General features: G+C 39.8%; 1 protein-coding gene and 1 long non-coding RNA gene across 2 annotated transcripts in view; both read left to right on the top strand.

The window, feature by feature from the left end:
* Positions 1 to 7,126, top strand: part of RHOT1 (ras homolog family member T1) — a 60,941-nt gene extending 53,815 nt beyond the window's left edge. Inside the window, 1 exon segment of the mRNA XM_036835912.1 lies at positions 6,040 to 7,126. Within this exon segment, the coding sequence (XP_036691807.1) occupies positions 6,040 to 6,157 (118 nt within the window). The 3' untranslated portion in view covers positions 6,158 to 7,126.
* Positions 7,127 to 8,492: 1,366 nt separating this feature from the next.
* On the top strand, positions 8,493 to 9,714 carry LOC118886330. Its single transcript, XR_005017714.1, has 3 exons — positions 8,493 to 8,659; positions 9,098 to 9,164; positions 9,427 to 9,714. It is a non-coding gene; the product is annotated as an uncharacterized LOC118886330 (long non-coding RNA).
* Positions 9,715 to 26,321: the final 16,607 nt, after the last annotated feature.

Below are 26,321 nucleotides of genomic sequence, written 5' to 3'. Positions count from 1 at the left end.
GGAATAATTTATGAATAGCTGGAATTATTTGAATTTAAATACATTTGGAAGATGATTAACCTGTGGCCAGATGATTTTAGTCTCTGGCAATGCTTTCATTTCAAATAGTGAAAATCATGTTATTGGAGAAAAATACCTTTTGATTATATTTTAATTATAAATACCTCTTAAATCTGAAGGTGTTAAAGTGATTATGTAGGAGTGGGCTTGATTGTTGGTTTGAACTACCCAGGATTTTAGTTTATTAAATATTTATTATTCTGACTTTAGAACACTCCTGCTTTGCATGAGGATGTCACTATACTGTAGTGTGTGTGCACTTTAATTTGTCCCTTCCTTTAGGTGTTCATTTTCATTTGTTTGCCTGTGCCACTTAGTCATTTTTTAACTCCTCTTGATCCATTTCCCAGCTGTGTTTCAGTGTATAATCCTCCCATTTTTCCTAACCTGTAATTTAATCAAATCGTTTATTTTACAATTTATTATTTTGGTGTGGTTTTCTTTGATGCATATCTTGGTTTTAGTATTTCTTTCACCACATTTTAGTACTTGCATTAGCCGTATAGGTTATTTGTTCATGTTAATTCTTAAGTTTGGTAACAGCATCTTACTTCAGTAACAAAATCTGTAGTTCACACTGAGTATTTACCGAGACGCAAAGGGATGATGGGCCGTCGTCATACCCATTGTATTTTTTATCCTGTTTATTAATGTATTTTTAAAAATCAGATATATGTGACATTTATTTTAATCTGTTCTTTAATGACTCACTTCATTTGCCCATATTTCTTTAATAATCACCTAAGTTCCTCCTTCACGTTGTTTGAAATCATGTTACTTAATATAGGAGCCCTGTTTTTGAAGAAAGGACTTTACTGTTGTCACGCTAAAATGAACTGTCTTTTCACCGGATTGCTTTATGAAGAGGATAGTTTCCTAGAAATCTTAATGCTATAGAGGTTCTGTTGGGAATGTAAGAGTTCTTAGGATATTATGTTACGGTAAAATATTATATTTTAAGGAAGTGCATCCTGTGTTTTAATTTCATATGAAACTTCTGTGTTCATATGCAAGGTCCTTACAAGGCTTTTCTTTGAATTTGGATACATACACATAGTCATACGTTTAAAATTATATGAGAGCTTGTGTTATAGATTCTCTTCAAGTAAGCTGCTGCTGCTTATAAATTAAAATTTTTTTGCCGTTTGGTTAGTATATTAAAGGACACAACAGGATGGAGTTTGCCTATTCTGACCTTTAAGTATCGGTAGTTAACATGTAGACATTATGTGTTTCCCATGTATCTACAATCATCCATGAATTTTTATTCTTCTAATGCTTGGTGAAGCATTTCTTGACATTGATGCACACCTGTGTCCTTTTCCTAAGTATGTTACTGTTTAGGCATGCTCAGTTAACTGCTTTCGTATATTTGTGTTATAGTTCTTCTTTGCTGGACACTATGTTTTTATTTCTTAACCTAGTTCGAGAAATAGCTTATTAAAATGTTTCATGCCTACTAGTTCAATTAGGAGAATTGTCATTGTTAAAATTATTATTAGCAGTAATGGCATTATTATTAGAGGTAAATATTAAAAAATACTTCACCAGGTGGTAGAAACATAAAGCAGGGAGAGGATAACATTCCCTTTATTATTGGTTAAATACACTGAACCAATAAAGATTTTAGTTCATGTTCTTATATTTACCATAAATTGTAGAGTTAATCAAAGCATCTTGTATGCCTTCTTTAAGGCATTCTGTGCAAAGGTACATAGGAATTTTGGTCCGTTGTTATATGCCTCTGTGACCTTCACACAAACAGTTTTTAATTTGCCTCTTTATTGCCTGAATTTTGAAACATTATCTTCTCTCTGCCTTGTTGAGTAGCAACCTTAGTAATACCCAGGTCCAAACCTGTTGGTTTGCTCCCACACTTGTGTCAAAAAGCGCTTGTCATCTAATCGACATCTGGGCCCTCAGCACTTCTAAGACAGAAAGCCAGCATCCATTCCACAGGAATTTTCTACCTAAGGACTCGAAAGCTGTGACAAGCTTCACACGATTATTTAAGGTTATATTTTAGCATTTAGTTGTTATTTCTTATGTTCTAAAAAGAGATACTGCTGAACCTAAATTATTTTATTCCGCTTAGAGTAGGGAAATGTGTGATTCTGATATATCAGTAGATTGGAAAAAAGAACCTTTTTATATATATACACACACACACACACACATTTTTGACCCTGTAATATTCATTTTGGGGTAGTCTATCTTAAGGAAGCTATTTTAAATGTAGCGAAAAATCTTAATGTAGAAAGGTATTCATCACTTTAGTTACAGTCACCTGTAAATGGTGAGAGCCACCAGTAGGAATATAAAGCAGCTATTTAAAATGATGTCTCTGTAATTTATGTAAAAGTCCCTATGTAATATTTTTAAAAGATATAAAATTATATAAATTGTACACATTGTGTTTGTAGCTATGTTAGAAATACATAGAAAAAGTTTAAAAGGAAATACCCCAAATTTTAATTAGTGGCCTCAGGTGATTCTAGGTGATTTTGTTCCTTCCTACTTTTATTTTCCTCATACAGTGTGCTTGTACTACTTTTTTTAAATAAATTTATTTATTTATTCATTTATTCATTTATTTTTGGCTGTGTTGGGTCTTCATTGCTGCACGCAGGCCATCTCTGGTTGCGGCAAGCAGGGGCTACTCTTTCTTGCGGTGGACAGGCTTCTCATTGCAGTGGCTTCTCTTTGTTGCAGAGCACGGGCTCTAGGCACGCGGGCTTCAATAGTTGTGGCACTCGGGCTCAGTAGTTGTGGCTCCTGGGCTTAGTTGCTCCGTGGCATGTGGGATCTTCCCAGACCAGGGCTCGAACCTGTGTCCCCTGCATTGGCAAGCAGGATTTTAACCTCTGCGCCACCAGGGAACTCCCTGTATTACTTTTTTAATAGTCAAAAAAAACTTAAGAAAAAGTAAGCAGTAAGATATTATAATTTATTCTGAGATGTTTTATGTGAGTCATTTGGAAAGAATTAAACTTTTGAATTGTGGAAGCATTCCTTTTGCTTGAGTTTGTAGGCATGAACTAGGAAGCAGCCTTATGAAGCTGTTACTCTGCTTCTGCTTGAGATCTGAAATGACAAACATGGCTCAGTTCTTAATACTTACAATTAAGATTGCACTGTTCTCCATTCAGGTGTTGTCAGTTAGGCAGGCAATGCAAATGTGCCATCTGTTATAAATGCATTCTCTTTTGTAAATAGAGCCTGGTGATGTAGCTTTTAAATGCATATGGTAAAGGCATAAAATAATTCTCTAAGTAGCTTTCTGTCTAAAAGTAGTTTTCCATGTCTGTTATGTTAAACATGTCTGTTATGTTAAACAACTATTATAACATCGATGGAGTCATTGAAATATATTTTATTAGTCAGTGGTTGCCTTGAGTTTTAAACTAGCTGTATATTGAACATGTATCTGTATTGTTTTTCATCTATAAATATGAACCACTGTTTTGCCTATTGAAGACTATACTATAGCTTAGGGAAAGTAATAATTACTGTCTTGAAATGCAAAAGAAAACTAAGCAATAAAGTCAGTTAGAATATATTATTTCATGAATGGTAATACTTTCTCAAAATTCAACAAAGGGAACTAAGCTGTGTTAACAGATTCCATGCGTGAAGGATATTGATGAGAAATCATTTTGACTGATTTTAATGTCATTATAGCTAATATTAATCCTAACCCCCTTTTCCCCTAAATTAAAAAATAAGTGTAAAAATATTCTCCATTAGTGAAGATGCATGAAAATCACAGAGAGACCAAATCTGAAGCAAAACTCTAATGCACTTTTAGCCTGTGTTCTCACTTTAAGTTCTGTACATCTCTGCTGACTTGGAGTTATAAACTTTGAAACTCTCATCATAGGGCCATGACAGCCTCTGAGTTTGGGATGTTTTACTCAATTTTTTTTTTTTTTTTTTTTTTTACAGATGTATGTTTGTAGTTTTTAGTAGTCAGAAACTAGAAGCATTTCTAAACTTCATGACTAAGTTGTTAGCCTCATTTTGAGTAAGTATAGTCATCGCATATTGTCAGGTACTGCTTGTAGTATTGGTTTCAAGGGCTTCTCTTAGTGTTTCAGATATACCAAGACCAGCCTCTGGGGGATACATAGAGAACGTATATAACAGCCTTAGGTTTCCTGCCTGGTATGTGAGTGTTTTAAAAGAGTATATATAGATAGATTTTTTTAAGTTTGGCAGTTTTCTATAGAATAACTTTATTTTAAATATAGAAAGCATGAGATGCATCATGTAGGGTGGCAACTCAGTTTATGTGTGGGATGTTTAATTGAGAGATATTACTTTCAGTCCCCTTCTTTTGTGAGCTGTGCTGTGAACTGCAAACTGTGTGCATGTGTATAAAAGGTTAAGAGCCCGGGTAGCTGAGTGGGGTGCCATGCTGTTAGCAGACAACGAAGGCAGTATTATTCACCAGGTGCATGCCGTCAGCTCTGTAGAAGATTCCGTCTTCGTGGGGTCATCTCATGGTCCACTTTTTCTTGAAGCCAAGTGACATTTCCCACAAACAGTGGGTTGGCTTTGCTGGAGTTTTTCCAAGTGGAAAAACTGAAAACCTAAGTATTTTCTTCCCTAACTGTTTTTTAAAAAAATGAAACATTACCTGTTAGAAGAACTAACTTGCAAGGTGGCATGAACCTGTGTTATCACTTTGCTTTGTAAAATAATAATTATTTAAGGAGTGACTTTTTTTTTTTTAATAGAAACTGGGTAAGATAAGTTGGAGTGCTTTGTGTTGTTTTACCATAGTGATAAGCATGGAGCACTTTGCTTGTATTGTAAACTTGTTTCTTAGGGATGTACAGATCGCATTTTGTGAAAACTAATCTGATTGTTCTCTCTTTGACTATTACTGAGACAAAGTAGTTTTGTATAATTTATAGATTTTTGGCTCTTAACTCTTTTGCATATGTCAGTGTCTTGGCCTTTTAATGATGTCTGACTCTTGCTTCAAATCTGTTTGTTTAATTTAGTTGTGAAATAACCTAAACTAGACAGTCTCTCTAAGCTCTTAATTCTGTAAGTTTTCTGCATCACCTCAATTGTGTTCACTTAACTAAAACTTCAGTGACGCTGAATAAAATGTTCCAACCTTTGCTTTAAAGCTGTATCCTCTTCATGGTAAGCTGTCATACTTGAGACCCTTGGGGGTGCTTAGCAGTGTTATTAACTGAGCATGCTCACAAACTCAGTTTGTGATACAGGCTGTCCCTGTTCTTATCATGCATAATATGGCTTCTTTTATGTCATTTACCTTTCAGTCCATCATGTTACATCATGTCCTTTAGTTGGTACCAGTGTCACTGCCTGTCTGATACCAGGGTTTGGTTCGTTTGTTTGTTTTTTTCTTCTTCTTTGTTTAATCAGCAGTAACCAAATTAATGCAAACTTGTAAATCCTCCCCCTCCCCCTTTGGGATTTTTTTTGGTAAATTTTTATGGGACTCAGTGTTTCCAAAGTTGATTTTAAGCATTGCTCTTAGAAAAGTATTGTCACTTGTCACTTAACTGCTTACAAGATAGCTTTTGGTTCCTGGGGACAGGAGATTGCACATTAAGTTCCATGAAATTGACTCTCAAAATTGTGAGGTCTCAGTCTTACCTCTCGTTTTGAAGGACCATGCTGGTATTAAAAAGTGGCAGGTTGATTTGTCTAAGTTCTCCGTTTCCCATGTGAAGAAAATTTATAACATTTTGGATGTTGTTTACTCCCAAATAGTAACTAATTATAGATATTTCTTTATTAATGTCTACAGCATGTCTTAAGATAATGATTATCTAAGCAATGTACATGTGGCTTTATTGATAAATGTTTTTGGTGACCATTACTGTATGCAATTAGCCTGACAAGTGTGCTAATACTTCCCTAAAAGTAGATTGTTCATATAACTGGTTTTTTCATACTAATCATGTTTTAAACATTAATTATATTTTTTGACTACAGGCACGTGACACAAGCTGACCTCAAGAGCTCCACGTTTTGGCTTCGAGCAAGTTTTGGTGCTACTGTTTTTGCAGTTTTGGGCTTTGCTATGTACAAAGCATTATTGAAACAGCGATGATTTAAAAAAAAAAAATACTGGCCCTACCAAAAACAAATACTTTTATGTACATTCTGAATGCTTTAAATTCCGCTAGAAATATTGAGATATTTATACATGCAGAGTTACTTTGTTAATATTTGTAATTCATGCATAAGAGTATTTTAATGATAGTTATAACTGCAGTATTGGCTAGCATATGGAAGGAAACAACTTAACAGCCAAACTAAAATGGCTAACTTTCAGAGGCCAAAAGGGAATATTTTGTAAATAATGTACATATTCAGGCAAGATATGGTCTTCCAGACTGAGTTCAAGAAATGATGTTTCTAGACGTTTCTACATGGTATTATTAGTGCTCAGTTGGCTCACTCTCCTAGGTTTAAGTCAGCTCAGAGACTTTATTTACTCATTGATCACTTATTTATTTCACATTTACTCAGAATGATCTTTGGGTACTTTAAGTACACGAGGCACAATTTGCCTTTTTCTCTCCGTTTTTAAAAACGTGACTTTCTTTCAGTCCCATCCTTCATGGTAGGCCAGCCTTGAAGCCATCGTGCAGTCTAGAAAATTGTATAGCTGAGTGTGATGCTCTCCTTTAAGGAAGGAGTAAGCTCAAGGCGATTAGCAAAGGCGTCACCTGTGTGATTAGTTTCCTTTGTCAGTATGTTGAATTTTATAGCCCTTTCAATCAAATGAGAAAAAAGATTTGTATATTATTAATGTTTTTAGTTTAAATAAAGTCACCATTACTACTATTGAGTTTCCTCCCAAAGTGTAAATCATTCTATAATGGCTGTGTCTATTATAGTATATTACAGTAGCTGCATGTGTCATGAAGTGTTCTATATCTGGCTAGGATAACCTAGAAGCAGCACTTTTTTAAATGGTAAAATAAATCTAATGAATAAAACTCTCATTATGAACCTATTTTTTCCATCATTGACCTTTTCAAGTATTTAAATAAATAAGCACTGTGTACTGTGATCTTGAGTTTCTTGTCTAACAAAAGTAAATATTTCTGTACAGATGTGAATGAAATCCTCTGGTTTCTGTCTTTCCTGTCTTGAAAATTATTTTTATACAAAAAGATAATACTTATTAGGAAAGAAGACAAGTATGATTTGTATGCATCAGAGGAAATCTATTTTAAAGTTGTGGGGAAATCTATTCTTAGAAAAAGGCAGTTGTTTTCCCCTACACATACCTAACTCATGAGGTTTTTGCTATGATTTACATGTTTATTTTCTCCTTTAACATGGATTTTTTTTCCCCTTTGTTCTTCTGAGGGGTGTTTTCTCCCTAAGATCACACTCCTTTAGCAGCTAGGAACAACATAATTTATTAGCTATAAGCTTGTAAAATGATGTGTGTCATGTTCACTTCATAATTCCCTGTCTCCCTCCCCACTCCCATTTCCATTCTGAAATTGAGGAAAAGGAAAATTGAGCAAAAAAATCTGGTGGCTCCTCATTTTCATTATTTTCTGAGAGTTTCTCATTTACCAAATAAATTTCAGTTACACAGCTTCCAATGACAGTTAATTCTTTCCTTCCAAGTTCTTCCCTGTTCAGACTGAAATATTATTTTAAATGAGTATGCCCTGTAGATTGTTGTGTTTGAGGAAACACAGAGGAAAGAAGGTAGTTTGCCAAAAGGTGAAAAGTAGTATGTTTACATATTTAGATTTTTCTCTCTGAATCTTTTCATTTGAGGCCTAAGTGTCTGATTCACAGGAAGGCACCTGCCCTATTTCTTTACCTGCTCTTGACCCTTCTCCCTCCCTGGGGGAAGCCTTCCTCCACTCTCAGTCTAGGCAGGGTGGGTTTGCAGAGGAAATGCTCACTGTTTTCTCCTCTTTAACCTACAGGCTCATGCGGATCCTTTTCCTTATTTCATATCCACGTTAGGGACTAGTTAATGTGGGGAAATATGTGAATCAATACAGTAATAGGCCTCTTCTGGCTTTTACAATTTACTCGAAGGTGCAAGCTGTAAGAATACTAAGGAAAATAGGACTTTGAGGGTTGAAAGGAAACCTTTCACTTTGCACCAACTGCATTATATTTTAAATGGACAGTTCTGAAACTGCTACAGTATTTTAATGAATTTTCTAGACGGTCCTGTGAAGAAACATCACTTTGAAGGTTTGTAGTCCCTTGGCATAATGTAGTAACTTAGCCTTAATTAGCACATCAATGGTCTGTTGCTTCTTGCCATTCATCTGTCTTTCTCTTTCACATTTGACCAAATATGGGCCATGTCCCACATTGGCAGAGCTTATGAGTGTTATAGTAGGAGTGGGCTGATGTTAGGAGTTTGGGAAGCACATCACCATTCTGAAATGGCCTGTGAAAGAGTAGGAGGGCTGTGGATATCTGTTTGTGCAGATCTGTACATCACCTGTCAGAGGAAGGCACCAAAGAGGAGGTATACTGCTGAGCCAGTCCTGAATGAAAGGAGAACTTTTCTGACCTGAGGGAAGGCAACTGAAAAATGACTAGCAGAGGGGAAACAGAGGTAAGTGCTCAAACTCTGTATAGGGCATAAACGTTTCCTAAACAGACCCTCACAATGCAACTGGTGTTAACTTTGATGCCCCTTTTGTCTCAATTGTACTAGTAAACATCAGTGTAAAAGTGTCTTTAAAATACATGTGCAAATCTTAAAAATGGATATGTGACCTAATTTTCATTAGCACATTTATTTATTTGGCATCATCCTCGAATTTTTAATAGTCCATGTGTTTTTAGGAAGCTGATTCGGGACTAGATGCTTTTTGAGAAATACCCCATGTCAAGATTCTAAATTTATTTAATGTTTGTAGTATGAGAATGCTCCATGCAGGTAGCCTGAACCAAAAACCTTGATCCCCAGATTCACAGTCCCAGTAACCCATTTGTTAAAACCTCTAACCTTACAAGTACCTCTTGTCTTTTAAACTCTATTTATCAAAAGGCTCCATCAGTAAGAGTGAATGTCTGTTAACCTGTTTGGCTCTCAGCTCTGTGGAAGTCTCTGACCTGTGAGTATCACAGTTAATGCATCTCAGATCTCTCTAGTGCATCCCCAATTCAAAAACTATGTCCCCTTGCCTCCCGTGGCATGCTCACACTTGTCATACCATTTGTCTCAGTTATTTTTGGTTCAGAAAGCACGGACACCTTACTAAAAGGTGAGATTTTGACATCATTAGGAAACTTCGTAACTTTGTAGTGCCTTTCTGGTTCCTAGCTGTATTTTCCAGTGATAATGTTTTACTCTGTAGATTTTCTCTTCTCCTTTAGCATAGAGAGCTGCAGAAAGACAGTGAAATTGAGAGATTGTCATTCCTTCTGGGTTTGAAAGCTGCACGTCGGATACACACACACAAGGAGGCATTGCCAGTATTATCCTCATATGTTGAAAAATTCCAGTCCTGTACGAACACTTTTCCTCTTTCAGTATTTTCCTATTCATACTTCACCTATGTCTTTTATGATCTAAATAACCCTTGGAAGTGTTTGTTATTAAAATGATATGGGTATATAGGCTGTGGTGTAACTTAGGGGTCGCAAACTTTTTCTGTAAAAGGTCAGATAGTAAATATTCGAGATTTTTGCAGCTGCTCAACTATGTCATAGCAAGAAAGTAGCCACAGACTTTACATAAACAAATGAGCATGACTGCGTCCCAATAAAACTTTATTTATAGGCACCGAAATTTGAATTTTGTATAATTTTCACTTGTCAAAAAATATTCTTATTTTGATTATTGTAACCACTTAAAAATGTAGAAACTATTCTTGGCTCATGGGCTGTAGAAAAACAGGCTGTGGGCCAGATTTGACCAACTCCTTGGTGTAATTGATGAAAGTATTAGTAGTAAATGCATAGCAGGTTAAAAAAATTTACCTGATTGTTTCGGAATTTGAAAAGGTACATTACTAGGAAGAACTTAAAACGACTGTAGTCATGTTTTATTTATAGGGAAACCAAGATTGGACCTGCAGAAAGTGTTTGATTTCTTTCACTCTTACTGATGGTACTGTTGTTCACCAGAACATGGTGCTCTGGCTGAGCTGGCACCCACCTCGGAGGGCAGCATGGCACTCAGAAGGTAAAGGGAGCGTCAATTCCACTTCCTCTGAGCACTCATCTGGAGCTGTTCTTTTGATACTTGATCCATGTTTGCTTTCCCTTTGTCCAGTTGCCTAATTGACAAAGGTGGAAGGTGAAGGAATCCCACAAGAATGTTTCCTTTGAACTCTAGTTATCTGGGGACTGTCCCCTTGTGTGCATGACAGTGTGATAATGCTTCTTATTTCTTTAGATTTGAAAATCAAAATATCAGAGCTTAAATAGACCACAAAGACCATCTTTCCAACTCTATACGTTTATAGCATAAACTGAGCACAAAGCCATACAATTAGTCTGTGCCTGGGCTAGGAGTGGAACCCAGATGTCCTGATTCCCAGTTCAGCACTCCTTCCACTGTAGGAGCCAGCCTTAACAACTTGCCTTGATTTTATACCTTTAGTAAATATGCTGTATGTTCAGTTTAAAAACGCAGGCAAGAAAAAGAGGAGAGAGAGAGAAAGAAAAAAATAAACCAGTAAAGAGTTTGACATTTCTATTATTAAGAAGGGTTAAAGTTGGCAAAGCAAATTTTCTGGATGCTTTTCAGTTCCTCGGAGGCATTTTGCCTTCCCTTCTCGTAGCTGTCACCAGGTAATTGATGATGTCTATTTAGAGGAGTGCAGGCTTGGCGGTTAGGTTTATTTCAGGTATAGATAATTGAGGGAAGGTAAGGATGTAACTACTCTTTTAAAAGCATTCTTTGTGGTTTTTGTTTAATTGTTCTAAAATTGTTAATTTTGAAAAAATTACTGTTTTGCTTTTTATTTATAAATGGAAGAGTATCTTGGAACAGGGGCTTTAATGGAGGGGAAACCTCCTAGGCTAAAGTTTTGTCATTGACTGTTTTTATCTCTACTTTTCCAGTCTATCTCTGGAATTTCTATAATTCCAGCCTCTTTTATCCCAGCTTGTTTTGTATATGGTCTAGAAGAGCATCAGGAACTGAGTGTGTCTTCATATACTCTTACTCTTTTTACTGATTCCCTCTAGGATCTTTTACTTTTCCCCCCCAGTTTTTTTTTTTTTTTTTTTTTTTTTTTATTTATTTTTGGCTGTGTTGGGTCTTCGTTGCTGCACACACTAGAGCTACTCTCTAGTTCACGGCGAGCAGGGGCTACTCTTCATTGTGGTGCGCGGCCTTCTCATTGCAGTGGCTTCTCTCATGGTGGAGCACAGGCTCTAGGCGCGTGGGCTTCACTAGTTGCGGCACGTGGGCTCAGTAGCTGTGGCTCACGGGCTCTAGAGCACAGGCTCAGCAGTTGTGGTACACGAGCTTAGTTGCTCTGCGGCATGTGGGATCTTCCTGGACCAGGGATCGAACCCGTGTCCCCTGCATTGGCAGGCGGATTCTCAACCACTGCACCACTGGGGAAGTCCTCCCCCCCCAGATTCTTAAAGTGTGGTCACAATACCTGGGAACTTGTAAGGAATACAGTTATCAGGTCCCACCCCAGACCTACTGAATCAGAAACTTGAAGGTTGGGGCCCAGCAAAATCTGTGTTAACCACCCCTGCCCCCATCCCATGATTCTGCTAAAGTTTGAGAACCACTGCACTAGATATTGAGGAGGTAGAAGTAGTTCAATCCAATGGCTTTGCCCTCAAAGAGGTTATAGTCTGTTTGGATAACTAAGTTAACAGTGGTTAAATTTTTTTAAAGACAATTTAATTATGTGTAAGTATAATTTTGATTAAAAAAGGGAATAAACTTAACATCTTCCCTTTCCTCTTATGATAAAATTCAAATCCTAAGGTAGTTTACAGAGCCCTGAAGACCTGGCCCCAGACCTTCTTTGCAGCCAAATGTACACTGTCCCACGCGACTACCCTCTAGTCAAAGAGATCATCTTTCGGTTCTAAGAATGCACCTTGCTCACTCTCTGTGGAGTGCTTTGCCAGATGCTTCCTGCATCTAAAACCCTGTCCTCCAGCTTCTCATCTTTTGGATCCCGGAGGGTCAAGGCCAGGATGCCAGTGTCCAGGAGCTGAGTCTTGGTGTTTAAGATACATGTGTCCACTTCATCCTCCTGTTCGCAGCATTGACACCCCTGCCCTCACCTGTGCTTTGTCCAGATACTGCCTCTTCTACCCTCTCTAAAGATTCCATTAAAGGGGTTTAAGCAGGGGAGTGATGTGCCAGGCAGGTCTTGACAAATTGCCCGTTCCCCTGTCCCTGGGGAACTGAACCTGGGGTAGCTGACCAGTCTCCATCCTGCCGTATTGGCAGTGAACTGAGTCCCAAATCTTTGCACTGCAGCCCTCCCAGCCCCCCACCATTGTGTGCCTGCCTAACCTTAAAGTACCCAGGGGGATACATATCAATCTGCTTGTGTCTAACTTAATTTTCTTGATTTATGCAACCCTTTCTTAAGAAGCAACTTTACTCAGTCACTGTAGCCCTTGTGGAAACACTGACTAGCAGCCCTGGAAACGAAAGGATCTTTAGGTGGTATTGGCAATTCACCAGGTTGCTGGGGGAGGAGTAGAAAAGCATGGACTTAAGAGCTAAAATTTTGAATCCCAACTTTGCCACATTCATTGTGCAAACCACTTGATTTTCTGGTTCTGTTTCCTCTCTCTAAAATGAAGATTAGGATCACTATGCACATTCACTGAGCTCCGTCCCTGGTGGTATTTCATTTCCTCCTTCCCCAGGAGAATAGATCTTCATCCCCACAGCAAGCACCACTGGGGGGCAAGGCTCTGCCCCTCCTGTGCTTGGGTGGCAGCCAGATTGTTTTTTCTACACGTATCTGACAGATGTCTTGATTAAGCTCTCTGGAGTATTGGGGCCAGTAAAATGTCCCTCACCCCTGTTGTCTTGGCAGGCGGCACAAGTAGCTGACTTTCCTATCTTGCTGGCTACTTTCTCTTTCTCAGTCTCTTGCTGTCTGTTCAACCTGTCTTCAGCCTTTAAAGTGTTAGCGTATCCCAAGGTTCTGTCCTGAGTTTCCTTATCCTCTCAGTCTATACTGTCTCTAGGTGATCTCATCGAGTCCCCTGATTTTATTTTTCTAAATTTTTATTGTGGAATAATTTGAAACATTTTAAAAGTTGTAAAAATAATAATAGGGTTTGTCTATTCTGGGCATTTCATATAAATGGAGTCATACAATATGTGGTCTTTTGTGACTGGCTTCTTTTTAGCATAATGTTTTTAGGGTTCGTTCATCCATATTGTAGCATGTGTCAGTACTTCATTCCTTTTTTTTTTTTTTTTGTGAGGGGGCTGAATAATATTTCATTGTATGGCTGTACAGGCAGACCACGATGATACCGTATTGTGAGTTTGGTACCAGACCACCACAACAAAGTAAATACTGCAATAAAGTGAGTCACTTGAACTTCTTCGTTTCCCAGTGCATATAAAAGCTATGTTTACGCTACACTATAGTCCATTAAGTGTGTAATAGCCTTATGTCTAAAAAAACAATGTGTGTACCTTAATTTAAAAATACTTTACTACTGAAAAATGCTAACCATCATCTGAGCCTTCAGTGAGTCGTAATCTTTTTGCTGGTGGAGGGTCTTGCCTCCATGTTGGTGGCTGCCGGCTGATCAGGGTGTTGGCTGCTGAAGGCGGGTGGGGGGGAGGCTGTGACAATTTCTAAACACAAAACAACAGTGACGTTCGCCACATCAATTGACTCTTCCTTTCCCAAATGATTTCTCTGTAGCAGGCAATGCTGTTTAATAGCATTTTACCCACCATAGGACTTCTTTCAAAATTGACATCAATCTTCTCAAACCCTGCCACTGCTTTATCAAGTAAATTTATGTAATATTCTAAATCCTTTGTTGTCATTTCAACAGTCTTCACAACATCTTCACCAGGAGTAGATTCCATCTCAGGAAACCACTTTCTTTGCTCATCCATGAGAAGCAGCTTCTCACCCATGAGAATTTTTACATGGGATTGTAGCAATTCATCACATCTTCAGGCTCCACTTCTAATGCTAGTTCTCCTGGTGTTCCTACCATATCTGCAGTTACCTCCTCCCCTGAAGTCTTGAACCTCTCCAAGTCATCCATAAGGGCTGGAATAAACTTCTAAATTTCTGTTAATGTTGATATTTTGACCCTTTCCCGTTAATCATGAATGTTCTTAGTGGCATCTAGAATCCTTTCCAGAAAGTTTTCAATTTATTTGCCCAGATCCATCAGGGGAATCACTATCTATGGCAGCTATAGCCTTACAAAATAGATTTCTTAAATAATAAGACGTGAAAGTTGAAATTACTCCTTGATCCGTGGTCTGTAGAATGGCTGTTGCATTAGCAGGCATGAAAACAACATTAATCTCATTGTGAGTCACCAGCTGCATTAGCCCCTAAGGAGAGTTAGCTTGTCCTTTGATGGTTTGAAGCCAGGCATTGACGACTCTCTAGCTATGAAAGTCCTAGATGGCATCTTCTTCCAAAATACTGTTCCGTCTACACTGAAAATCTGTTGTTTAGTGTAGCCGCCTCCATTAATTATCTTAGCTAGGTCTTCTGAGCAACTTGCTGCAGCTTCTACATCAGCACTTGCTTCTTCACCTTGCGCTTTGATGTTATGGAGACGGCTTCTTTCCTTAAACCTCATGAACCAACCTCTGCTGGCTTCAGACATTTCTTCTGCAGCTTCCTCACCTCTCTCAGCTTTCACGGAATTGAAGAGAGTTAGGGCCTTGCTCTGGATTAGGCTTTGGCTTAAGGGAATGTGGTGGCTGGTTTGATCTTCTATCCAGACCACTCAGACTTTCTCCATGTCAGCAATAGGCTGCTTTGCTTTCTTATCATTCATATGTTCCCTGGAGTAGCATTTTTAATTTCCTACAAGAATTTTTCCTTTGCACTCACAACTTGGCGGTTTGGCAAAAGCCTGTTTCAGCTTTTGACAAGCCTTCCTCACTGAGTTTAATCATGTCTAGCTTCTGATTTAAAGTGAGAGACGTGTGACTCTTCCTTTCACTTGAACACTTAGAGGCCAGCGTAGGGTTATTAATTGGCCTAATTTCAATATTGTTGTGTCTCGGGAGTAGCGAGGCCTAAAGAGAGGGAGAGATGGGAGCAGCTGGTTGGTGGAGCAGCCGGAACACACACAACATTTTATCGATTGTGTTTGCTTTCTTATATTGGTACAGTTCCTGGTGCCCCAAAACAATTAAAATAGTAACATCGAAGATCACTGATCACAGATCACTATAACAAATACGATAATAATGAAGAAGTTTGAAATACTGCAAGAATTACCAAAATGTGACACAGAGATACGTAGTGAGCAAATGCTATTGGGAAAAATGGCACGGATAGACTTGCTCAACATAGGATTGCCACAAACCTTCAGTTTGTTTAAAAAAAAAAAAAAATGCAGTATCCGTGAAATGTCTGTACCATATTTTGTTTATGCATCAGTTTATGGACATTTGGATTGTTTCTACTTTTTTTAAAAAATTAATTAATTAATTAATTAATTTTTGGCTGCTTTGGGTCTTCATTGCTGCACGTGGGCTTTCTCTAGTAGCGGTGAGTGGGGGCTACTCTTTCTTGCGGTGCGCGGGCTTCTCATTGCGGTGGCTTCTCTTGTTGTGGAGCACGGGCTCTAGGTGTGCGGGCTTCAATAGTTGTGGCACATGGGCTCAGTAGTTGTGGCTTGCGGGCTTAGTTGCTCCGTGGCATGTAGGATCTTCACGAACCAGTGTCCCCTGCATTAGCAGGTGGATTCTTAACCACTGCGCCACCAGGGAAGCCCCTGTTTCTACTTTTTGACTATTATGAATAATGCTTATATGAACGTTTGTGTACAAGGTGTTCCTTTTTTGTTTTTTTTTGGGGGGGTGGGTGGGTGCTGCACCTCACGGCTTGAGGGATCTTAGTTCCCCGCCCAGGGATGAAACCCAGACCACGGCAGTGAAAGTGCCGAGTCCTAACTACTGGACCACCAGGGAACTCCCAGTGTACAAGTTTTTATGTGGACATATGTTTTCATTTCCTTTGGGTATATACCTGGGAGTGGAATTGTGGGGTCATTTGGTAACTCAGTTTTAATATTTTGAGGAACTGCCAAACTGTTTCCCAAAGTGGCTGCACCGTTTTACATTCTCACCAGCAGCATCTAAGAGTTCTCCACATCCTTGCTGACACTTGTTATTATCTGTCCTTTTTACTGTAACCATTCTAGTGAGTGTGAAGTGGTACCTTCATTGTGATTTTGACTATTGCTGATCTTGCCCAGAACAGTTACTACTGTAATATTTGCCAACTTTTCTACTTCTATCATTTCTTCTACATTTATTAATTGGAATTGTACTGTAAGAGAGAACAAAGCCTTTCCCCCCATATATTTATTCAGTGATTTGCGTGTGTCATTATGGGCTTGTGAATATTTACTTTGTTCTTTGCATCATAGTCCATTACTATCATTTATTTCGTTGCTCAGTGTTGCTCATTGTTCTTATCTCAGGTTTGGCCAGTGGCAGCACCTTCAACTTGGTTCATGTGCCGTTTCAACATGTGCCCATTATTTCTGAACCCTCCTTCCTTTCTGGCCTCGTAAGAAGTTCCAGGCAACTTTTGTACTTCCCAGGCATCATCCTGTACTTTCCCTGTCCTAGTGCTGACACCAACCATTTCTCCAAGGAACACTGGTCCTTTTATCATTTTATTAGAAACCAAGATCTCGGAACTAGGTATAGCTCATTGCTACTAGCAGCCCCTTGACTTTAAATCCAGTCCTCCAGGGAATCCCCTGGCGGTCTAGTGGTTAGGACTCTGTGCTTTCACTGCTGATGGCTCGGGTTCAGTCCCTTGTCGGGGAACTAAGATCCCGCAAGCCACACGGTGCTGCCAAATAAATACATACATACATACATACATACATACATACATGCATACATTCATTCATTCATTCATCCAGTGACTCCCAAATCAGTATTACCAGCCTTGACCTCATTCCAGAAATCCACACTTCTATTGTTTCTTGCCTGTAATTACCTCTTGGATATCTGAGGCCCGTTAAACAGACCCCTTGGTATCCAGCACTAACCACCCCCTTCCCAGTTTTCCCACTTTAGCAGAGTACATTCTCAAAGCAAAAATCTGGGAGTTATCTTCTGCTCTCCCCACCCCTGCAATCCGTCAACAAGTCCCGTTGACTGTGCTTCCAACATACGTTAACTGTCCTCTTACCTCCATCTCCGCCACGACCACCTAAGTTCAGGCCGCCGTGACTTCCCACCTGGACTAAATGCAAGTTCACTAACTAACTGTTGGCTTCCCACTCCCATTCTTTTCCTTCTAAAATCCAATTCTTTTATGTTGCCATGACTATGCTTAAGTTCTTTTGGTGTCTAATCACACTTAAATAAAACCTAGACTCCTTGCCCTGCCTTATAAAGTCTACCTGAGCTGCTCCTTGCCTGCTTCCTGACCTTACCCTGTTCCTAGACCTATTGTGTACCTGCTTCAGAGCCTGTGCACTGACTATTTTCTGCTTGGAATGCTTTTCTCTCTGATTTTTGCCAAGCTGCCTCATTCTTGTCATTCATATCTCAGTTTAAATGTCATCTCCCCAGAGAGGAACCTTTCTAGACCATCTAATCTAAAAAAAAAAAAAGCTCACAGAAACATCACCCCGAATTCTTAGCATCTCACCATCTGTGTTTCATCCTTTTTTTTCCTCATGTGTATTCCTTCATTTGTTTAGTGTCTCCCCTGTGCTTGCATATAAACTTTGTGAGAGTAGCGATTTTTCTGTCTTTCTTTAAAATTGAGATATAATTGACATATAACATTATATTAGTATCAGGTGCACGACATGATTCAATATCTGTATATATTGTGAAATGATCATTACAATAAGTCTAGTTAACATCCATCATATACATAGTTACAAAATTTTTTTCTTGTGATGAGGACTTTAAGATCTATTCTCTTAGTAACTTTCAAATATGCAATACAGTATTATTAACTATAGTCACCATGCTGTACATTACATCCCCATGACTTATTTATTTTATAACTGGAAGTTTGTACCTTTTGACCCCCTTCCCTCATTTCACCCACCCCCAACCCCCCACCCCTCAGCTCTGGCAACCACCAATCTGTTCTGTGTCTATGAGCTTGGGGGGGGGTGTTTTTTAGTGAAATTGTATGACATTTGTCTTTCTCTGGCTTATTTTGCTTAGCATAATTCCCTCAAGGTCTATCCATGTTTGTCACAAATGGCAAGGTTTCATTCTTTTTTATTGCTGAATAATATTCCATTGTTTATATATATGTGTGTGTGTGTGTATACACACACCACATCTTCTTTATCCATTCATCCATTGATGGACACTTGGGTTGTTTCCATATCTTGGCTATTGCAAGTAACAATGTAATGAACAAGGGGGTACATATTCTTTTCAAGTTAGTGTTTTTGTTTTCTTCAGATAGACACCCAGAAGTTGAATTGATGGATTGTAGGTAGTTCTATTTTTAATTTTTTGAGGAACCTTCATACTGTTTTCCATAGTGGCTGCACCAGTTTATATTTCCACCAAGAGTGCACAAGGATCCCCTTTTCTCCATATCCTTGTCAACATTTATGTTTTGTGTTTTTGATATTCTAACAGGTGTGAAGTGATATCTCACTGTGGTTTGATTTTCATTTCCCTAATTAGTGATTTTGAGCATCTTTCCGGGTACCTGTTGACCACCTGTATATCTTCTTTGGAAAAATGTCTATACAGATCTTCTGCCCATTTTTAATCACTTTTAAATTGTTGTTTTGCTGTTGAGTTTTATGAGTTCTTTATGTATTTTGGTTATTAATTCCTTATCAAATATGTGACTTGTAAATATTTTCTCCCATTCAGTAGGTTGCCTTTTCATTTTGTTGATGATTTCCTTTGCTGTGCAGAAGCTTTTTAGTTTGATGTAGTTCCACTTGTTCATTTTGCTTTTGGAACCAGATCCAAAAAATCATCACCAAGACTGATGTCAAGGTGTCTTAATCATCACTGTATACTCAGAGCCTAGAACAATCAATACTTGGCACGTAGTTGGTGCTCAATAAATTTTTTTTTTTGGCCGTGCCATGCAGCATGCAGGATCTTAGTTCCCCGACCACACCAGGGATCGAACTCGTGCCCCCTGCAGTGGAAACGCAGAGTCTTAACCACTGGACTGCCAGGGAGGCAATATTTTTTGAATGAATGAATGAGCAGGCAAATAAACGAACTTAAGGTTACTTGCCTTAAAACTCTATAGAGGTCAGTGCAGCTTATTGGACTGAGTGAGGAAGTAAAACTAAAGGGAAACCCAAATATTTTCTGCTGAGATAGCTCTGGCAGCTGAGATGCTGTGGGGAGGGGCCTCAGCAAAATCAACTACAGAATGGCAGGGACTCAGATAATTCAGGTATAGTGGTCATGGGCCTCAGAGTTGGGGTCTATGCTTTTCTTCAAGTCATCTGGTCAACTATCCTCCTTAGCCTGAGCTCAACAATCTCTCTCCTGCTGCACTTAGTGTTGTTTTTTTGTTTTGTTTTGTTTGTTTGTTTGTTTGGCTGCATTGGGTCTTAGTTGAGGCACGCAGGATCTTCGTTTGAGGTATGAAGGATCTTTCATTGCAGCACATGGGCTCTTCATTGTGGTGTGCAGGCTTCTCTCTAGTTGTGGCCTGCAGGTTTTCTCTTCTCTAGCTGTGGCGTGCAGGCTCCAGGGCGCGTGGACTCTGTAGTTGTGGCATGAAAGCGTTAGTTAAGGCACGCAAGCTCAGTAGTTGTGGCGTGCGGGCTCAGTTGCCCCACGGCATGTGGGATCTTAGTTCCCTGAACAGGGATTGAATCTGTGTCCTCTGCATTGGAAGGCGGATTCTTTACCACTGGACCACCAGGGAAGTACCTGCACTTAGTTTTATCACGAGGGATTCCATACTGCTTGGTCATTCATTCATTCAGAAGCATGAATGAATAAAGTGCTGGGCTGGGTGTTGTGAGAACTAAAGATATGATAGCTATAGTGAGATAGATTTTTATCTTCCAAGAGGTAATATGTAAATAAGTGTCTACTACAAGTAGAAAAATAATAAGAACTGTAAGAGATAAAATCAAGTGCAATGGGGATTCAAGCAAAGTGGGAATTTTCTGAAGTTGAGGAGCTTCCAAAAATCTTTATGGAGGAGGTCGTGTTCCATTTGGACCTTGAACAATTCATATATAAAAAGTATTTCGTTAGTTTCACTCGGGCTGAAGGAGTTCAAGCTCCTGTGTGCCTCCTACTTCTGGGGCTGGAGATCAGCAATCACCTCTTTGAAGGAATTTCCTTCAGTGTGGTATGTAAAAAACATTTTTGACACACATTTCTATTAAAAAATGTCAAGGTAGCTGCTGAGTTTGAAAAATATTCTGTATAATAATGCATTTGAGGGACTTCCCTGGGGGGGTCCAGTGGGTAAGACTCTGCATTCCCAATGCAGGCGGCCCGGGTTCGATCCCTGGTCGGGGAACTAGATCCTGCATGCATGCCGCAACTGAGAGTCTGCGTGCTACAACTAAGAAGTCTGCATGCTGCAACTAAGAGCCTGCATGCCACAGCTAAAGCTCCCACATGCCACAACGAAAATCCCACATGCCGAAGCTAAGTCCCAGAGCAGCCAAAATAAAAACTATATAAATAAATAAATATTTTTTAAAAATAATGCACTTGAAACAAAATAGGTGTTCATCTCAAGCAACAGGAAAGCTTTGGTCACCTGTTAAGTGTCAGTGGCAGCTGAAACATGTACCAGGTTATAAGCCAGGTGCAGATGTAGCGTCTTACATTGCACTCAGGATTCTGCCACATTTTAGGATTCATGTTTTGGAAGTGAGAGTTACTGTTTATCAGAAATGACCTTCAAAGCCCAAATGAAGAAGCTCTGCCTGCCCAGCAGTCAGTGAGAAAGAATTGAGAGGCATGTCACCTGCCAGGGAGAGCCCTCCTCATGTGGCCAGGACTATGGAGCTCCCAAAGCCAATGATTCTGGGAGTCGGGCAAGGAAGCCTGCTTTAGAGTGTCTCCTGGCTGGCTTCTTTGTGCCAGTGGAGCCACCTGTCTTTAGAGCTCCCTGCTGCACTCTCTCTGCTCAGCTTATGTTTATGCTAAACCAAAATTTTCAACTGATTTTCACTTTGTGAAACAAATTCTGGAACAGAAAACGTGTGGTTCTGGAGGGTGTGAGAAACAGGGACAGCTGTATGTGTTGCTTCACTGGGTGCTCGTTTAGAGAAGGAAGACACTGTCCTCTGGTTGTTCACCCAGCCCAATATGGTTTCTGGTCTTTATGCTGCATTCTGGTAAGGATTAACTTCTACCTGCTACCTCCAAGCAACAGTTCAAGTGCTGCTTATGTTATATTTTAACTAAAGATCTCAAGAACAAAATGGAGGGAATTCCCTGGCGGCCCAGTGGTTAGGACTCCGCACTTTCACTGCTGAGGGCCCGGGTTCAATCCCTGGGTGGGGAAACTAAGATCCCTCAAGCCGTGCAGCGTGGCCAAAGACAGACAAACAAACAAACAACAACAACAAAAATGGAAAATCTAGATTCCGATACTCTAAGCAAACCTAGGCCTGGGGGAATTGACAGATAAGCATTTAGGTGAGCAGACAGTCCATTGTCATCCCACCTCACCTTAGGTCAGTTCACGTGTGCAGGGGTGCGTGGTGGGGTGGTATCCATTTCTTTCCTCTTTGTATGATATTTAAAAGGTGCTTACATTAAGGGGGTACCCAATCTGCATGTGTCTTTACCCACTCATCGATATGGGTTCTTAAATTCCCCACTAGCAGGTTGGATTCCCATTCATCTTGTCGGTAGGATGGCTCTATTAGGGTGCCTCTTCTCAAAAAATAGAAACAACAAAAAAGGCAACAAATCCTCCTGAGAAGGGGGTATGGGGTTATAGCAGACAAGGGTAAAATGCCTGTCACAAAAGATAACCTGTCTTGCTCATCAATAAGTCATCTGTCCTTTGACTTCCCAAGGTCCTGGAGAAACAGGAGCTCAGCTGGCTGTGAGCTGCTTGGGACCCCTACATGTGCTTCAAGCAGTGGGTAGTTTGGGATGGAGGGCAAGGTAGTGGTCCCTCCTTGGTTAATAAATAACTCCTGAGCCCTTGTAGAGGGCAGTACAGCATAGGAAATTCTGGATTGCAAGATGAGAATGTCTGTGCACCAGCAGGCTTCTGCCTTTAGGGTCCAGTCTGAGGCCCTGGGGATGGAGGGATCCTCAAAGCGCTTTGACCTCTTGCCAGGACAGAAACGGAAAAGTGGCTAGAAGCGTCAGGAATTGGTAGGTCTTGTTTTCCTCCCCCACTCCCTGCCTCCCACATAAAGCCCCAGAAGGAAAGAGCAGCTTAGCCCCCCTACCAGCAATACTGAACAGTCACCCCCACCCACCCCCAGATCACCCACCTCTAGCCTGTATGGGAACCCTGACCCTTGGGGAAAAAATGCTGACCTACGAACTCCCCCCATTCTCCTCGAATGCACCCAGAGCAGAGTTTTGACTGAACTCATCAATCCTTTCTTTGGAACCTGTTCTTCCAGCTTCATCTTCCTTCCCTTGTTTCCTTTATTTCTAGAATTCTGAGAGCTGTACTGTTCATTGTTTCTACCCATCATTGTTAAGGGAGAGATATGGAAACATTCCCATGGTAACAGTTTCATCTCAAAATATCTGAATGCTATTAGCTGCTTTCCCACTCCAGGGAAAAGACTAGATTCTTTTTTTTCCTTCTTCATCTTCAGAGAACAGTTGACAGTTCCTCTCTACACTGCAGGGAGGCCTGCCCAGGTCAGAGGTAGAGACTGGAAAGCCCAGAAAGTCAGACTTGTTTCTTAGCTAACTTCACTTTCTGAACAAAGTAGAACCATTTCAAAAACTTAAAATTATATGGCTCTCACACTGACCCAGAGAATTGCTTGTGGAAACACTGATGAAAATACCAACTTCCCTGGGGGAAATCATCACCTGAGAACACATGAGAGGGGCCAGCACAGACATGGTTCAAAGCCCCACGCACCGCACTGTTTTACCGCAGAGCTGTGTGGTTTGAGCAAATTCAGATGTTATGTGCTGATTGTCGTTGGAGACACAGCAAGAGGCAGTGGGATGAGAGAGAGTTACGCTTTATATTCACGGCAGGCTTTGTGGTTGACAAGGGATTTTCAGATTGAAATAGGATGATGCAAGAGACAGGACACATTTGTTTTAAACATGTATATTTGTTATCTCACTGTTCTGATGGGTCAGAAATTTAGGAGCAGTTTAGTTGGGTGGTTCTGGTTCAGAGCCTGTAATTAGGTCGCCGTCGTCTGAAGGCTTGACTAGGGCTTGAGGATGCCTTTCCAATATGGCTCGCTCATACGGCTGTTGGCAGGAGGCCTCAGTTCCTCACCACATGGGCCTCTTCCTGTAAGGCTACTTGAGTGACATGGCAGCTCGCTTCACCACAGCGCAAGTGAGTGAAGAGCTAGAGAACAAGGAGAAGCTGCATTTTCTTTCATGACCTAGTCTCGGAGGACACGCATTGCTTCTGCCATATTCTATCTATCAGAAGTGAGTCACTAAGTCCAGCCCACACTTAAGGGGAAGGGAATCAAGCTCTACTGCTTGAAGGTAGGACTATCAAAGACTTGTGAACATATTTTAAAACCATCACATCATAGTAGTTATGCAAAAGAAGGAGGCAGTGCTATATGTACTGATATGAGGCAATCTCCAAGATATATTCAGTGAAAACAGCAAGATGCAGAACAGTAAGTTTGGATACCATTTGTAGTTTAAAAAAGCAATGAGGGATACATATGCAAATATACACACATATGGTCTCATATACATAGATTATCTCTTAGAGGATATGCAATAAACTAGCCTCGAGGTAGGAGAGGGATTTGCTTCTGTACCTTTTGAATTTTATTTGTGCAACTATTACTCTTCAATAATAAAATAAAATTTAATTTAAAAATAGATTAAAATAACAGAAATAAATAACATCGTTGCAAGAATTCAGAGTAAAAGAATGACCAGTTTGGGTGGAATGAATTTTAAACAGCTGCTGGGGTAGATGATTTCTGGGGATTGGTTTGCTTGCTTGCTTGCTAATTTTCTTTGAAGCTAGTTTGCTTTCTTTGAAGGCATGTGTTGAGACAGGAGGCTGTAAGCAAGAAGTTCAAGGAAAATAGACTGAGCTCTCTGAAGGAAGGCACTTGGAAGAGAACTTCCTCAAGCTCCCACACCATATATACCTGCATTTGTATGTATCTGTTGTCCTTTCTCTCCTGTTACTACAGATAAATTGTCCACAAGGCAGCCCCATTACTTCAGCGTTGGATTCCATCCCCTCTCATCTACATCTTTCAACAATTCTGTCTCTCCACCCCCTGCATCATCAACTTTTTTTTTTCCTTTCTGCTGGATTTTTTTTTTTTTTTGGCCGCACTTCGCGGCTCTCGGGATCTTAGTTTCCCGACCAGGGACTGAACCTGGGTCCTTGGCAGTAAGAGCATGGAGTCCTAACCACTGGACTGCCAGGGAATTCCTTCTCCTGGATGTTCTTATACAAACATATCGTTATTTCTGCCTCCTGAAAAAGTTATCTTGTCCCCATTCTTCTGTTCACCTTTACAGTAGCATTGCTTGGAAGCTTCTCCAATGTCTTCTCCTATTCTGTCACTTAAAAACTTGAGATATAATTCACCCACCATAATATTCACCTGTTTAAAGTGTAGGATTCAGTGGTGTTTAATATATTCACAAAGTTGTATAACTATCACCACTATCTAATTCAAGAACATTTCATCACCGCCTCCCAAAAGCAACTCCATATACATTAGCAGTCACTTCCCCTCCAGGCCCTGGCAAACAATCTACTTTCTGTTCATGAATCTGCCTATTCTGGATCTTCCACTTAGATGGAACCATGCAGTATGTGGCCTTCTGTGTCTGGCTTCTTTCACTTAGCATGTTTTCAAGATTCATCCATGTTATTGCATGTATATCACTTCTTTTTATGGCCAAAAAATATTCCATTGCATGGATATACTACATTTCGTTGATCCGTTCATCAATTGATGGATTTTGGAGCTGTTTCCACCTTTTGGTTATTATGAATAATGTTGCTATGAACATTTGTATGCAAGTTTTTGGATGGACATATGTTTTCAGTTTTCTTGAGTATATACCTAAGCGAGGAATTGCTGGGTCATATGGTAACTTTTTTTTTTTTATCATGGTGTTCTGAATTCACAGAACAATTTTTTTTAATTTATTTTAAATTTTATTTATTTTTGGCTGTGTTGGGTCTTCTTTGCTGTGCACGGGCTTTCTCTAGTTGCAGCGAACAGTGGCTACTCTTCGTTGCAGCACACAGGCTTCTCATCGCGGTGGCTTCTCTTGTTGCGGAGCACAGGCTCTAGGCGCATGGGCTTCAGTAGTTGTGGCACGCAGGCTCAGTAGTTGTGGCACAAGGGCTTAGTTGCTCCGCAGCATGTGGGATCTTCCCGGACCAGGGATCGAACCCATGTCCCCTGCACTGGCAGGCGGACTTTTGACCGCCACGCCACGAGGGAAGTCCATGGTAACTCATGCTGAGTAACTGCCAGACCGTTTTCCAAAGTGGCTGCAACATTTTTACATTCCCATCATCCTTTCCTGACGTTACACTTGTTATGGTCCATCTTTTTATCATAGCCATCCTAGTAAGGGTGAAGTGATACGTCATTGTGGTTTTGATTTGCATTGTCTAACGACTAGTGATATTGAGCATCTTTTCATGTGCTTATTGGTCATTAGTATGTCCTCTTTAGAGAAATGTCTCTGAGTCCTTTGCCTATTTAAAAATTGAGTTATTTATCTTTTTATTGTCAGGTTGTAAAAGTTTGTTATTTTCTCTCGTTCTGTGAGTTGTCTTCTCATTTTCTTGATAGTGACCTTTGAAACACATAAGTTTTCATTTTAAAGAAGTCAAATTTATTTATTCATTGTGTTGTTTGTGCTTTTGGTAACATATCAAAGAAACTGTTGCCTAACCCAAGGTGACCGAAATTTATACCCA

The sequence above is a fragment of the Balaenoptera musculus genome, chromosome 20 (assembly GCF_009873245.2).
Source record: "Balaenoptera musculus isolate JJ_BM4_2016_0621 chromosome 20, mBalMus1.pri.v3, whole genome shotgun sequence".
Taxonomy (NCBI): domain Eukaryota; kingdom Metazoa; phylum Chordata; class Mammalia; order Artiodactyla; family Balaenopteridae; genus Balaenoptera; species Balaenoptera musculus.
The sequence above is the reverse complement of the archived record's forward strand: the minus strand, read 5'-3'. Positions and strand labels throughout refer to the sequence as shown.